This window comes from Egretta garzetta, unplaced genomic scaffold (assembly GCF_000687185.1).
Source record: "Egretta garzetta isolate BGI_Z169 unplaced genomic scaffold, ASM68718v1 scaffold188, whole genome shotgun sequence".
In the NCBI taxonomy this organism is placed as follows: Eukaryota; Metazoa; Chordata; class Aves; order Pelecaniformes; family Ardeidae; genus Egretta; species Egretta garzetta.
This window is the reverse complement of record NW_009260622.1, coordinates 3,695,212-3,707,476: the sequence shown is the minus strand read 5'-3', so window position 1 is coordinate 3,707,476 and position 12,265 is coordinate 3,695,212. Positions and strand designations below refer to the sequence as shown.

Below are 12,265 nucleotides of genomic sequence, written 5' to 3'. Positions count from 1 at the left end.
CAGCTGCAGCCCGCCCCGCCGGTACAATGCATCTCCCGAGCATCCTTTGTGGGGCGGCGGCGATAGTGTAATTGTTACTTGGCACTGATTTCACACCCTCTTAACGTACTAAAGATGATGGCTGAAGGAAGCCGGGAAGACTTAATTGTGCTTTCCAAATTGAGCATACGCATTTGTTTCCTCTAAAAGAGTCTTTCTGGGAGGAATTCGCCCTGGCCAGGCTTTTCAATGCGAGCTGGGCGGGAGAAGGGGGAGTGTGGGGTTCGACAGAGGAAATAGCTATACTCACTCTGGTGCTGGCGCCTTTCAGCCGCTGCCTGCTATGATATAATTAACACATAGTGCTTGGCTTTCCTGCCTCTCTGCAAACGGTTCACTTGGCTCCAGGCAGGAGACGAATGTCGCGTCTTCGTTTGTATGTGCAACTGCCTTGCTGCTTGCAGATGTTTCCAGCATTAATTTTCCGTGGTTCATAGGAAAGGTTTTGCTGGGAGTAGGAAATCCAAGTCCCCAGCTCTCCCCAAAGTGAATGCTGTACATACCTCGCCAGGCTTTCCCTGCGAACAATAACAGCCAGCACTTCTTTTCACTGTGCTCTTCACAAACTTTGGCTAATGAATGGCTCCTTCTTTGATATTCCCCATGTGTTGATGCACTAGTTAATTGGGAGCGTTTCTCTTTGTCCCATAGGTGAAAAACCCTTTTCCTGTACACACTGCAACCGGGCCTTTGCTGACCGCTCTAATCTCCGAGCCCACCTGCAGACCCATTCAGATGTAAAGAAGTACCAATGCAAAACCTGCTCCCGGACTTTCTCCCGTATGTCACTGCTCCACAAGCATGAGGAGACGGGCTGCTCCGGCTCTCGCTGAGGACTCCGCTCCCCCAGGCCTCTCACTGCGCAAATACCTATATTATAACTAGTTTCTGTAGGAGTTAGTTTCCTTCATCGCCATCGCAGTGTGTGCCGGGCTGGATGCAGCTACTCTGGCCCTCAAGACCCTCACACTCCTCGCTCGGTGCCTCCTGTGCAATGTGAAGGCCTGATCCTTCTCCCATCCCGGCGTCTGAGGGTGCAGGATTGGACTCCAGCGCAAAGCTTGGGTGGCAAAGCGAGCGTGCGGAACTTGGGGCGGGGGGCACAGCCCTGAGCCCGACTGGCTGTGGCTGCAGCCCCTCGGCAGGTGCCCCTGCTTGCCAGAGGCACTCGGCACCTTGCAGGGCTGGCTCTGCACCCTGGCCCCACTGCCGGTAACAAAACACTGCGACCATGTAGCTTGGGGGGGGTTGGGGTTTTATGTTTGGTTTGGGTTTTTTTTTTTTTTTTTTGCCGTAACCACTTGGTAACTTTTAAGAACCAATATTTTTTTTTTTTAATGAAGGACAAAATGCTAACCCCCCCCACCCCGAGTGTATATACGCCGCCTGTAGAAGGTGTAACTATGCAATAATACAGTATCCCAGTAGTTGTGAAGCAGCTGCTTCTCCCCAGCACAATGACAATTTGCAATGCCTGCGAGATTAACAGTGTCCATGAAAGGCACGGGGTAGCCATTTCAAACACCAACCCTGTTTACAGAGCAGCTATGCACTCAAGCACCTGTTAATATGACTCTTTAACAACTGCTTTTCAAGAGAACTGTGACTAATAGCAGGCACTTGTCAGCTGATACAATGGTGGCCTGTCCCAAGGCGGCCACCGACAGGTGTGTGCCAAAAGCCCCATTTGTGGGGATTGACAGGTGCCTCCTGAATGCATCTTTCTTTGGACCTTGTTTTCATGGAATCATTACAAAGAGGATGTTTACATTTCAAAGGTACACTGGTATTTATATTTTTGTGCCACGGTTTTGTACTGATGAAACTTTTTATATAATTATATACAGTTTATTGATATTCAATAAAATGGTTAATTTATAATAGGGTTTGGCGGGTGTGCAGGGTGACTGTGCAGCGGTGGGTGGGGAGTGCTGTGGGGAGTGGGGTGCTGGACTCGGATTCTCCTGCTCCCACCCTGTACTTCCAGCCTCTGCTGCAGGCAAAGGGCAAGTGGCATTCGCAGGGGGGATCTGCAGAGTGGTTCCCTCTCAGGGAGGCAAAGCCTGGCAGTTGGGGAAGGGGCAGCCATGGGATGGTGCAGGCTATGGGGGAGATTGGGCTGCTGGGCGTACTCTGGATCTCCCTGGTTCCATGTGGGAAAGCTCAAGGGCTTGCCCTGTCCCTGCCAGCCTGCCCGGCTGGGTGCTGGCTTCCCCACGGGGCTTCAGGAGCACCCATTGCCTGGCTGGGTCCCTTGGTGGTCCCTGGGGACCAGGTCCCTGCTTGCAGCACCAGGGGCTGCCCCTGGCCCTGGGCGGGCTCCTGAGCCTCCCTGGGGCTGGCCGTGGCACCCGGCGCCTTGGGGACCTGAGCTCCCGGCGGGGTGACCCTGTGTGGGTGGTGTGGTAGCAGAGGTGACACATCCTGTTGTCACTGCAGAGCCCTGCAGCGAGTGCCAGGGGGGCTGTCCCCTGCATGCCTGCGGCCAGGAGGGGACGAGGGGCAGGTGTTCTGGGATACTCCAGGTGCCTGCCTCTAGGATTCCCATAACGAAACTGCCCCAATACCCCAAACCACCTGCCTCACACCTTCCCAGCCACCTCCCAATTTGGGGTGCTTTGGGGACAGCACAGCCTGCCTCCCCCAGGGGCAGGGATTTTTTCCTCAGTGCCGTCTCCAGGACATTCCTTTTAACCAGGGAATAAAAGTGTGGACCCCCCCAGCACTCATCCCCCCTCCAGCCCGCTGGCGTCTGGCTCCCCGCCCCTCTCCCAGGGCTGTTACGGAGCAGGAAGATGTGTGTGGCTGTAAAAGTGAGCAGAGCTGCTGCTCAGCCCTTCTTTAATTAAGAGCTTGCCCAGTATAAACTGACTTTCCCAGCCGAGTTGGACTCATTACTTGATTATTATTAGCAGGGCAGGAAGTTTTGGGTTTGCTCTTGTGTGTGCTTTTTTCTTCCTTTTCCCAACAGGAAGCGGGGGAGGGGCACTAATTACTTTCAGCTTTCCATCCATAAAATCCTGGAGCCACAAAAGCAGCTAAATAGTTAAAAAAAGACCAATTTTGAGAATGGACCACCTGCAGGAGCTGGAAAGGAGGGTGGAGGAGTGGGTAAGCAGGGAGCAGAAGCCCATCAAGCCCTGCTTGCTGGGGTGGTGGCGCAGGCTGTCCCACCAGCCCGGGTCGGTGTCGGCTTTGACGGGTCGGTGTTGGCTTTGCAGCTCTTGACACCCAAGAGCCCTTGGTTACTCCTTAGTGTTAGAGCCCTGCATCATGCATCCAACTGCACCGCATGGGCTGTGCCTTACCCCCATCCACGCGTGTCACAGCTGTCACCGATTCGGATGGGGACCCCTTTCCCACGTTGTTCAGGCTGTTGCTTCGTCCCTGCACTGGCAGCCACTGGGGAACCCTGCCAGCTCACTCTCAATGGACTTCGACTAATATTGGTTAGGCAGGTGATGAGAGTTGTGGAGAAACCTCCTCTTTAGCAATCTTTCCTGCTCTTGGTTGTGTTCCTGGCTTTGTCCAGAGCCTGGCTGGGATGCAAGGCTTTTGGAGGGGAGGTATAAAATGGGTGGAGGACAGCCTAGGCTCCAACTGACAAATCCTGCTGGCATTCAAACACAAATGCAGCCTTAAAACACTGGAAAAAAAGAAATGCTGCCTGTTCTGAATCACAAAAGCGCAGCCCACTGGCACTTGGGCCGCTGCTGCATCTGCTCCCTTCCCTGCCCTGCCCAAGCACCCTGTGCCCCGGGGACCCACGGCTGCTCAGACGGGAGCACCCTGCATCCCGGGCACCCACGGCCGCTCAGATGCTGTCCCGCATCTTGGGGCAATGCCTCTGACCTCCCCAGGTTATGCCCAGGTCTGGACCAGCTGCTGTCCTGTCGCAGGGCGGTGGACGTGGCCCAGATCCCTCCTCTTCTAACCGGCTGCTCATTTTCCTACTGAAAAAATATTTCTTATTTCTGCACTGATGGTCATTGGGGTGAGCAGAAGATGGGGGCCCATGACAAGGACACCCTTGCATCCAGCTCAAACCTGCTGCAGACCTGGGCAATCCCCTCTGTCCGTTCTTTGCCCCTACACACCTTTGGGGCTCTGTGGTAGAGAACTGCACCCAGGAGCTGGGCCTGAGGATGAGTTGCAATTACTTTTTCATTTCATTTTTGGAAGGAAAGCCCCCAGAGCAGCATCCCTGGCAGCAAAGGCAGCTGGCAGCAGTGCTGTGGTCCCCTGCCCTTGGTCCTCCGCACTTGCCTGGGCAACGTGTGCTGCACAGCAAAGCCAGAGGGTTCATGGCGGAACCTCAGCAGTTTTTCTCCCCCTGATTTAATGCCACAGGAACTAAACACACCGTAAAGCCGCTGCCTGCAGCCCGGCTGTTTCATCCAGGTAGTGCAGGCTGCAGTTTGCAGGGGCCGTGGTGCCGGGGTGCGGGCTGTGCCGGCTCCGGGCTGCCGCGCTCCCCGGGCGGCGGCACGGCCATGGCGTCGAGCGTTTGAACTCCGACGTTTAATTTCCACGGACCTCTGCAGGACCTTTAAACAAGCACGTACGTCCCCTCGGCTCCTGGAGCCTTTTCAAAGGCTCCGGGGAAACCACAAAGTGCTTTTTCTTCCCAGAGAGGACTAGTTTTTTTCCCCCCCTCCCTGACCTGGTGCACAATTAAGGGTGTTTGGAAACCCATCCTGCCGTGGGACCCCCCCAGGGCAGAGAGCTGGGGCAGACCCACGCAGAGATACCCGTTTAAATAGGGCTCGAAGGCTTCCATGCTGCTGTTTCAAATCATCGTCTCTGCAGGCATCTGGAGTGTCCCAGAGGGGATGAGAAGGGGAGTGGGTGGATTATAGCTGCCTTTGCAGAGGCTAAGCTTCATCTACTTGGTGATTTGGGGGCTGCAGTTCCCAAAACTGTCGTTTTCACCCCTTTCTGTCCCCCTCTCTCTCGGGCATGGGCATGAGTCATGCCTGGCCCTGGTGCAGTGAGGGTGAAGAGCAGCTCCAAGGGCCACTCTGCCCCCAAAGTCCTTGGCAAACCCCCCATGGGGCAGCCAGGCAGAGGAAAGAGGGGAAAAAGAAGAAGTGCTGGAAATTGTTTAAACACAAGGGACACGATGAGCCCGTCTCATGCTCAGCTGAGCTGGGGGATCCCTGCAGAGCCCACCTTGAGGAGGGGAGCTGGCGGTGGGCCAGGGACAACACTGCCACTGCCACTGCCTCTCAAAATGCCTCCCCCTGCCTCCAGGGCAGTCAGAAGGAAAAAAATTTCCACCTTCTTCTCCTGTCACTGCAAAACTGTCTGATAGAAATGTTCTCTTCGTGATCTCCCAGAGGAGAGTTTCCAGCATCCAAGCTTGCAGCCCTGGGAGAAGGCAGCCAAGGCTCAGTCCCTACAAAGTGTAGCAGCCTAATTCTTCTTTTGGCTCTTACCTTACCTAGAAAAAGCTGAATAAACAAACAGAAACCAGGCAGGATCCAGGGAAAAGCCTGTTATTAAAGTCACTTGCTGGACGGCTGTTTCTGATTTGAGGTAGGGAACGACCGGAGCTTCACAGCAGAAGCCGGGACGGCTCATGGGGCGATCAGCAGAGACAACATGGGTTTCCCACTCGAGATACCTGGGGCTGCGGGAGGCCTTGGAAGATGCATGCATCTATCCTCGGCTGGGCAAGCAGGGCAGCAGGTGCCGGTGCAGGTTCTGCGAGCCCCTGTCAACAGGCAGCCCTGGTGAAAGCCTCCGTCCATTAACAGCTCACCATAAGGAGCAGGGTTCACAAACAAGCTGCAGGTGTAGCTATTGTTTTTCCGGCTCTGGGCTATTGACACGAGCAATAATCTCAAATTAATCTTTAATCGGATGATGAACTGATAGCGTGGGGCTGGAGAGGTGCGAGTCTTCCCATGGAGACACAGAGCATGGCAAATGTGGAGAGAGGGAGCCAGGGAGACCTGGGGAAGGGGAGTGAGGCTGAAGGATTAAAATAAAGATGCAGGCGGTCTGGATTGCAGCATCACTGTGGTCTTGTTGCTGGCTGCGCTTACCTTTCCGAGGGCATCGCCTCTCCCCAGCCACGCTGCCTGCTGATCCCTCCCAGCCTGGCCCTGTGCCGGCGGGGGGGGGGGCGATGCCCACCCTAGGGCTGCACCGTGCCCCAGCAAAGCACCAGCCACCTGCCAAAACAGGGCAAGCACGCGCCTCACTGGCTCAGAAATCAGGCTGTAAATCCTCCCGGCGGAGGCCAGCTTTCTCCTGGGCGAAGCGAGCACAAACTCCTCACCCCGAGCCTGTGGGGCAGCTCCGCTCACCCCACAGGGCTGAGAAACACCATCCCGGGGCTGTCTCACCCTCCAACTATTTGTGTCCCCAGCACAAATGTGGCATCGGCGGTGGCTGGCGGAAGGACGGGCAGCACCTGGCTGTGCTTGCAGGGGTTTGGGAGACCATGGAGGGACTGACAAGCCCAACGCTGTTGTGGGTTAAATGGTTCTTTCTCCTCTTTCGCCCTCAGCCGGTCCTGACGATGGGGAAAGCTTTGGGGGCTGCCAGCACTGCCCCCCCGGTGTCCCTGGGCCGGTGCAGGCAGCAGGGTAATGCTGAGCCAAGAGCCAGGAGTGGCCACGGAGCCCCTCTGCAGAGTCACCCCCGCCAGAGCCCCGAGCGCGTCACAACCCGCTCCTTTAGCAAGAGCGGGTTAGAAATGAAAGCCATAAAGCCATTATGTTTAATTTCTTCACCTGAGGATGAAGAGTTTGGCACAAAGGACACAAGCGCACCCACAGCAGCGTCCCAAGTCCTCCCCACAATAAGAAGTGCAAGAGTTACCAGCCTGCGCCGACAGCTTTACAATAGCAATGCTGTGCTGTAACTTATTGGAGATCTGCCTAGAAAATCATCAGAAAGTATTTTAAATCCAGCATAACATACATATTTATGGATCACCTTCTGTTTTACTGGGCTCCCTGAAAGCAATGCGAGGCTTGTTTTACTTTTCTCAATAAAAAGGCTCACATTTCACATGCGAGGAGATTGGCGTCTCCCGAGCTAATTAATCCGGGTTCCCCTCCACCTCCGCATTTTCCACGCAGGGTTATGCTGGCGACACTTTGTCTGTGGCCGCTCCGGGGAGGACGGTGCTGCACATTAAGCCTCCTTTGCTGGCGATGCGCTGGAGGCAGAGCGGGGCAAGGCGAGGAAGTGGCGGCGTGTCGTGGCACAGAGTCATGGCCCGTTATAAAGAGCTTAAAGGGCCTGCATTATGTCATTACTCAATTAGCCTGTTGGTTATAGCACTTCATTAGAGAGACAGTTCCTATTCACTGGCCCTAATCCACTTTCTAAAGACAGGGCTGGAGCCATTGATCGCTTTTCCCGCTTTCTTGAAGAGGCAGAAAGCGGGTTTGGAGAGTGGCAGGGCAGGGGGGAGCGACCCCATCGCCGTGGCCAAGGCAGCTCCCCGTCCCCCTACAACTGAGCTGGGGGCAGCAGCGCCCAGCGCCGCCAGGACGGGGATGTGTGGGGGTGCAGAGCACCTGCCCTGCTCACCAACCTCAGGAATCAGGCTGTTAACCAGGGAACAAAAGACTTTTGGTGTCAAACCATAGGTGACCGCAGCTGGGGATGTGACCCCTTCTCGCCTGGCCAGATGTGATGGGTGAACCGGAGCCAGGGATGCTCTCAGGGAGCCGGCTGCAGGGATGGGCACTGCTTCCCCTGCACCTTGCTTTGGTCCACAGTGGGGGTGGAAAGAAAAGCTGAAAAGCTGCTCTTTTTCTTTTTTTCTTTCTTTTCTTTTTCTTTTTTTTTTTTTTCAATCCCCCCCCCCCTCCACTCTGCGACATGCAATGCTCGGTGGAAACTGCAGTGGGGTAGGAAGTGGAGCGAGAGCCGCGAGCAGGAAACTGATGTGTGTCAGGAAAGGATGTCAGCACCGGCGGTGGGACCGAGAGGCCAACAGCCGGCACGGGAGCTGCCCCCCCCCCGCCATCGACTCACTGGTGAGAGGGGCAGGAAGCGAAACGGAGCCCTTCCTCTATAAATAAAGGTATCTGCTTCCATTCAAGGTGGTGATAGAGCAAACCCGGGGGTGCAGGGAGCTCCCAGCCAGAGCAGAGGTGCTCAGCCAGGGTAGCACCTGGGAATTGTTCCTCATGTCCAGCCCATCCTGTTGGCTTCAAAGCCAGTGGGCTCCTGCGTCCTGCAGGGACCTGATCCCCCAAATCCCCCACCACGACGGCCAAAGCATCCTCAGCTACAGCCCCGTGCAAGGGTGCTTGGGGCCTCATCCTGCCGCAGCCCCCAGCGGGATGCCAGCCTGCAGGCACCTCGCCCACCCCACATCCTTCTTCCCTGGGGCATCCATCTGCCAGATGCCCTTTCTTACCATGCTGCCATGGGAGGAGCTGGGCTTGGGGGTTTTTGTCCCCCCATAAAAAATAACCGTTGCTCAGACTTCAGAAAGATGCAGGCTAAGCACAGAAGTTATTTTAGGTCAAAAGAAGTACTGGGGTAGGAAAGTTTACTGCCGTGGTGACAGCAGCTGCTGCCCGTGATCAATGTAATCCAAATTTTCTCCCCAAACCCTCACTTTACAGCAAGAACCTTCCATCGTCACTTCCACTGGGCTGGAGGGCAGCAATGTGGGGCCTCCCTTTGCTGGAAAAATTAGTAGTTATTAGTACTTGGGACTCAGGTGAGGACCCAGAGGCCAGTTCTTAAATGCAGGCACCGTGGTAGATGGCAACTAGTATCCCTCAAACGGTCTTCAGAGCATCCCAGGAGCCAAACCAGAAGCTGGCACGTGCTGGGGGGACAGGCACTGTGGTCCTCACTGGCTGCAGGGGAGGAAGGGAAAGCTGGGGCATCACACACCATCACCCATCGGAAAGTCCAAATCTTCCATGATTTAAGCAAACACCTTGTTTTCATTCAAACCCTTTTACCATTTCATAATACTGGCTACTTCTCTCCAAAAGGAAATAGCTGTCCCATAAATAAAGGAAGGTGGGAGGGAGGGTGGGGGAGGCTGAGGGCGCAGGTGAGGTAGATGCAGAAAGCTTTTCCTGGCGTGCTCCAGCTCATGGTCCAAGGACAACATCAATAAGCAGAAGAGCAGAGAGGCCCCACAGCACACACGCGTGCCAAGGAGTCGCTCACACGTGGCCATCCCTGGGGCACCCCCAGCCCTCCCCTTGGCACTCTCTGAACATCCTCCCCACGAGCACCCTCCTGGCTGGCCCAGTGTGGTGGGGGTGTTCTGAGAGCGGTCCCCACTTTGAGCCCAACATCCCAAGCCCTGAGCCTGGGCTCCTGGGCACCCAGAGCTGTTTCACCACTGCAGCAGGAGCCTTGGATGGGGAGTACCTGCAAAACCACCTTGAGGCACCAAGCGAGGGCAGGTCGGCAGCGCAGGGAACAGACAGGCAGGTGCAGGTATCACATCCCAGCTCCAACACCGACTCTGCATCCTTGGTCATGGCACATCATGTCCACATGGACTCTTTTTTATGCACAGTGGGGAATATCATGCTGCAGATGCAGCCATAAGGAGCTCTCTGAGCCTGGTGGCGGGGAGCAGGCATGCCCAGATAACAAGCCAAGACACAAGAAGGGGCACCAGGACCAGCACCCTCCTGGTGGATCCTCACCGGCAGCCCCACGGGGAGGCCTGGGACCCGCTGGCTCTGCATACCTGTGGGTCGGGGCTCAGCTTGCTGTGGGTTTCTCTCTGCTGGCCTGGCCTCAGTGCTGAGCCATTAATAACCAGCTCTAGTTGTGTCTCTCCAGCCCGCAGCCCCTATTTTCTTTCAAAACCAAGCTGCAATGGGAATGAATTATCTCTCTTCATTTTCATTTTCCCTCTGTCTCTGTTGCTGGCAAATTAACAGCTTCCCTTGATGCCAAACAGTCTGCAGTTTATCTCCCGAAGCGCAAGTTTCACTCCCAATCTGCACTGGGGAAACTTAAAGTAATTGCAGAAAACTATTCTGAAAGGGATCCAGCAGCAAAGAAGTCAAATAAATAGGGACCATATGCACCAACCACGCCAGTCAGAGGCGCCACACAAAGATGCTCTCATGTGCCGTGCTCAGTCCCACCCCGAGCCAGCGGCATGGCCCGCCTGCCCCGCACACAGGGCTCTGCTCTGGTATGAAACCTTTCTCCAGGGGTGGTTTGCAGTGCTCGAAGCTGACCAGTTTTCCAGACTGAGTTTTGAACGCATGCTTGCTGGGTGCCTTTTCACCCAGGGTTTAGCTGGCTCTTGGTGGAGGATGGAGAAGAGAGCTGGCTGCTAACCCAGGGAATGGCTGCTGGTGGGTATTATTTAAACTGGCCTCTGGGTGAAATGCTGGGGAAGGATTTCCAGTGCACCATGAAGGACTCTTCACAAGGGTCCCATATGCTGTTGGGCTGTGTGGGGTCTTGCCAACATGGTCTCATTCTAGCTAAGACAGAGACTTGAGTTTTCTCAGCTCAAAGGCTTGGCTGCTTTGCTTCCCGCGACCGATATCTCACCATTAAATGGGGTACAGACACTGCAAGGTCTGTCAGCCCGCAGCCAGGCTCCCAGTGCTGGGCCTGGGGTGCACTGCCAAGCAGGATGCGGCCCCAGCCCTGCACCACAAAAGTCTGCCATGGCCCTTGGCGGCTCTGCCAGGGAGGGCAGGGGCGGATGCAAAGTGTCCTGTAAAGCTGGTGACACCGGGACCTTTGATCCTTGTGCAGCCCAGCCCTGCTCGGCCACGCACATGCATTTTGGGTCCCCCCCTCGGTCCCCATTGACGAGGGCAGTGCTGCCTCGGTGCTCGGCGCCGCTGGGGCAACCAGCCCCATTCCCCCTCAGCCAGGAGAGGCGGCAACCAAAGGGTTCATCCCGCAGCCGCCTTCACCCGGTCCCTGCTTTACATCAAGGAGCCCCAGCCCAGATCAAAGCACTCTGAGGTTTCCCTTGCGAAGCCTGAACTGCTCTCAAAGGGCAACGCGCTGCTGCCAGCAGCCCCTGGCTTCGGGGATGGGGTTATCCCCACCCCATCAAGGCCACCTCCTTCTTGCCGCTCCTCTCGTGGGCAAGTGGGCAGGCACTTGGCCGGGTCTGTGGACCCTCGGCATTGCTCAGCACCGAGCTCCCGCACAGGCAGCCCTGGTTCCTGTGTTTGCAGTGCTCCCCTGCTCCTTGCTAAGGTGCTGCTGGGTCTTCTCTTGCTTGGCATCGCCTGTGCTTGCTTGTGGATGGAGGGTGACAGCAGCGCTTGGCACAGCAGTGGTGATGGCCATGGTGTGGGAGCTGGGGAGGGCGATGGTGCGTGGCCCCTCCTGGGGGGGGCATGAGGCATTTGGATGCCTGTTATCACCGAGTGTCAGGGAAAATACTGTTATTAGACAGAAGGAAGGAAAATAATAACAGCTAATGCTTCCAAAAGTAATTTGGGGACCCTCAATTTAGAAAGCCAAAATTGAGCTCCCTTGAAGAGGCTGTTTTCCAGAGGCTTCTCCAAAACGTCTGGAGGAGTTATGTGTCATTTGGCACCAGCAGCATTTGCCATTTCTACACACTGTGGCTGGGGACTGCTGGTTAAGATGCCTGCCTGCCTGGCGCTGGGGCATCACCGAGCAGTGAGGAGTTGTCTCCCAAAACCTCTGGCTTTCAGATGGGTCAGCCTGTGCCAGCCATACCGGGCTAGTGTTACCCCAGGCTTGGGATGTTACCATAAGCAAGGCTTCTGAAAATAGTCCCTGGCACCCCTCCATGCTGCCGGGCCAGGCCAAGTGTCTCTGAGACTGGCTCCCAGCTTCCCCATAGCCCCAGTGGGTAGAGGAGCCTCTCCGCTTCCGCACTGTCTTGATGCCCCTCCACCCTGCTCCCCCTGCCCAGGGCAGAGCCCTCCGTCCCCCTGCACTGCTGCCCAGCCCCGCAGCTATCCCGATGGCCACGCTGAAGGCAGCCTGCCTATATAAAATTAGCACCATCGCAGGAGGCTGCGAGGGGAAACCTGCCCTGGGCGGCCACAATGGGAAGCAGATGCTCTGTGATTAAGCCCACATGCGCAGGGCAGCGTCGTTCTTGGAGAGGGGCTGAGGTGCCCGGGCCATGGGACGGAGGGCATGCATTGGAGCAAAGGCTGCTTTGGGCAGGGACAGCTGGGGCTGGGAGCCGGGGAGGGGCTGGATGCAACCCAGCTGCTGCTGGCCTGGGCTGGGGAGGGCTGACAGGATGGAGCCA

At 56.2% G+C, this 12,265-nt stretch overlaps 1 protein-coding gene across 1 annotated transcript in view; it reads left to right on the top strand.

Annotated features, from left to right (window-relative positions):
- SNAI1 (snail family transcriptional repressor 1) overlaps positions 1 to 1,115 on the top strand; it is an 8,650-nt gene extending 7,535 nt beyond the window's left edge. Inside the window, exon 3 of the mRNA XM_009645408.2 lies at positions 691 to 1,115. Coding sequence (XP_009643703.1) covers positions 691 to 872 — 182 coding nt within the window. The 3' untranslated portion in view covers positions 873 to 1,115. The remainder of the gene's footprint in view (positions 1 to 690) is intronic.
- The last annotated feature ends 11,150 nt before the right edge of the window (positions 1,116 to 12,265 follow it).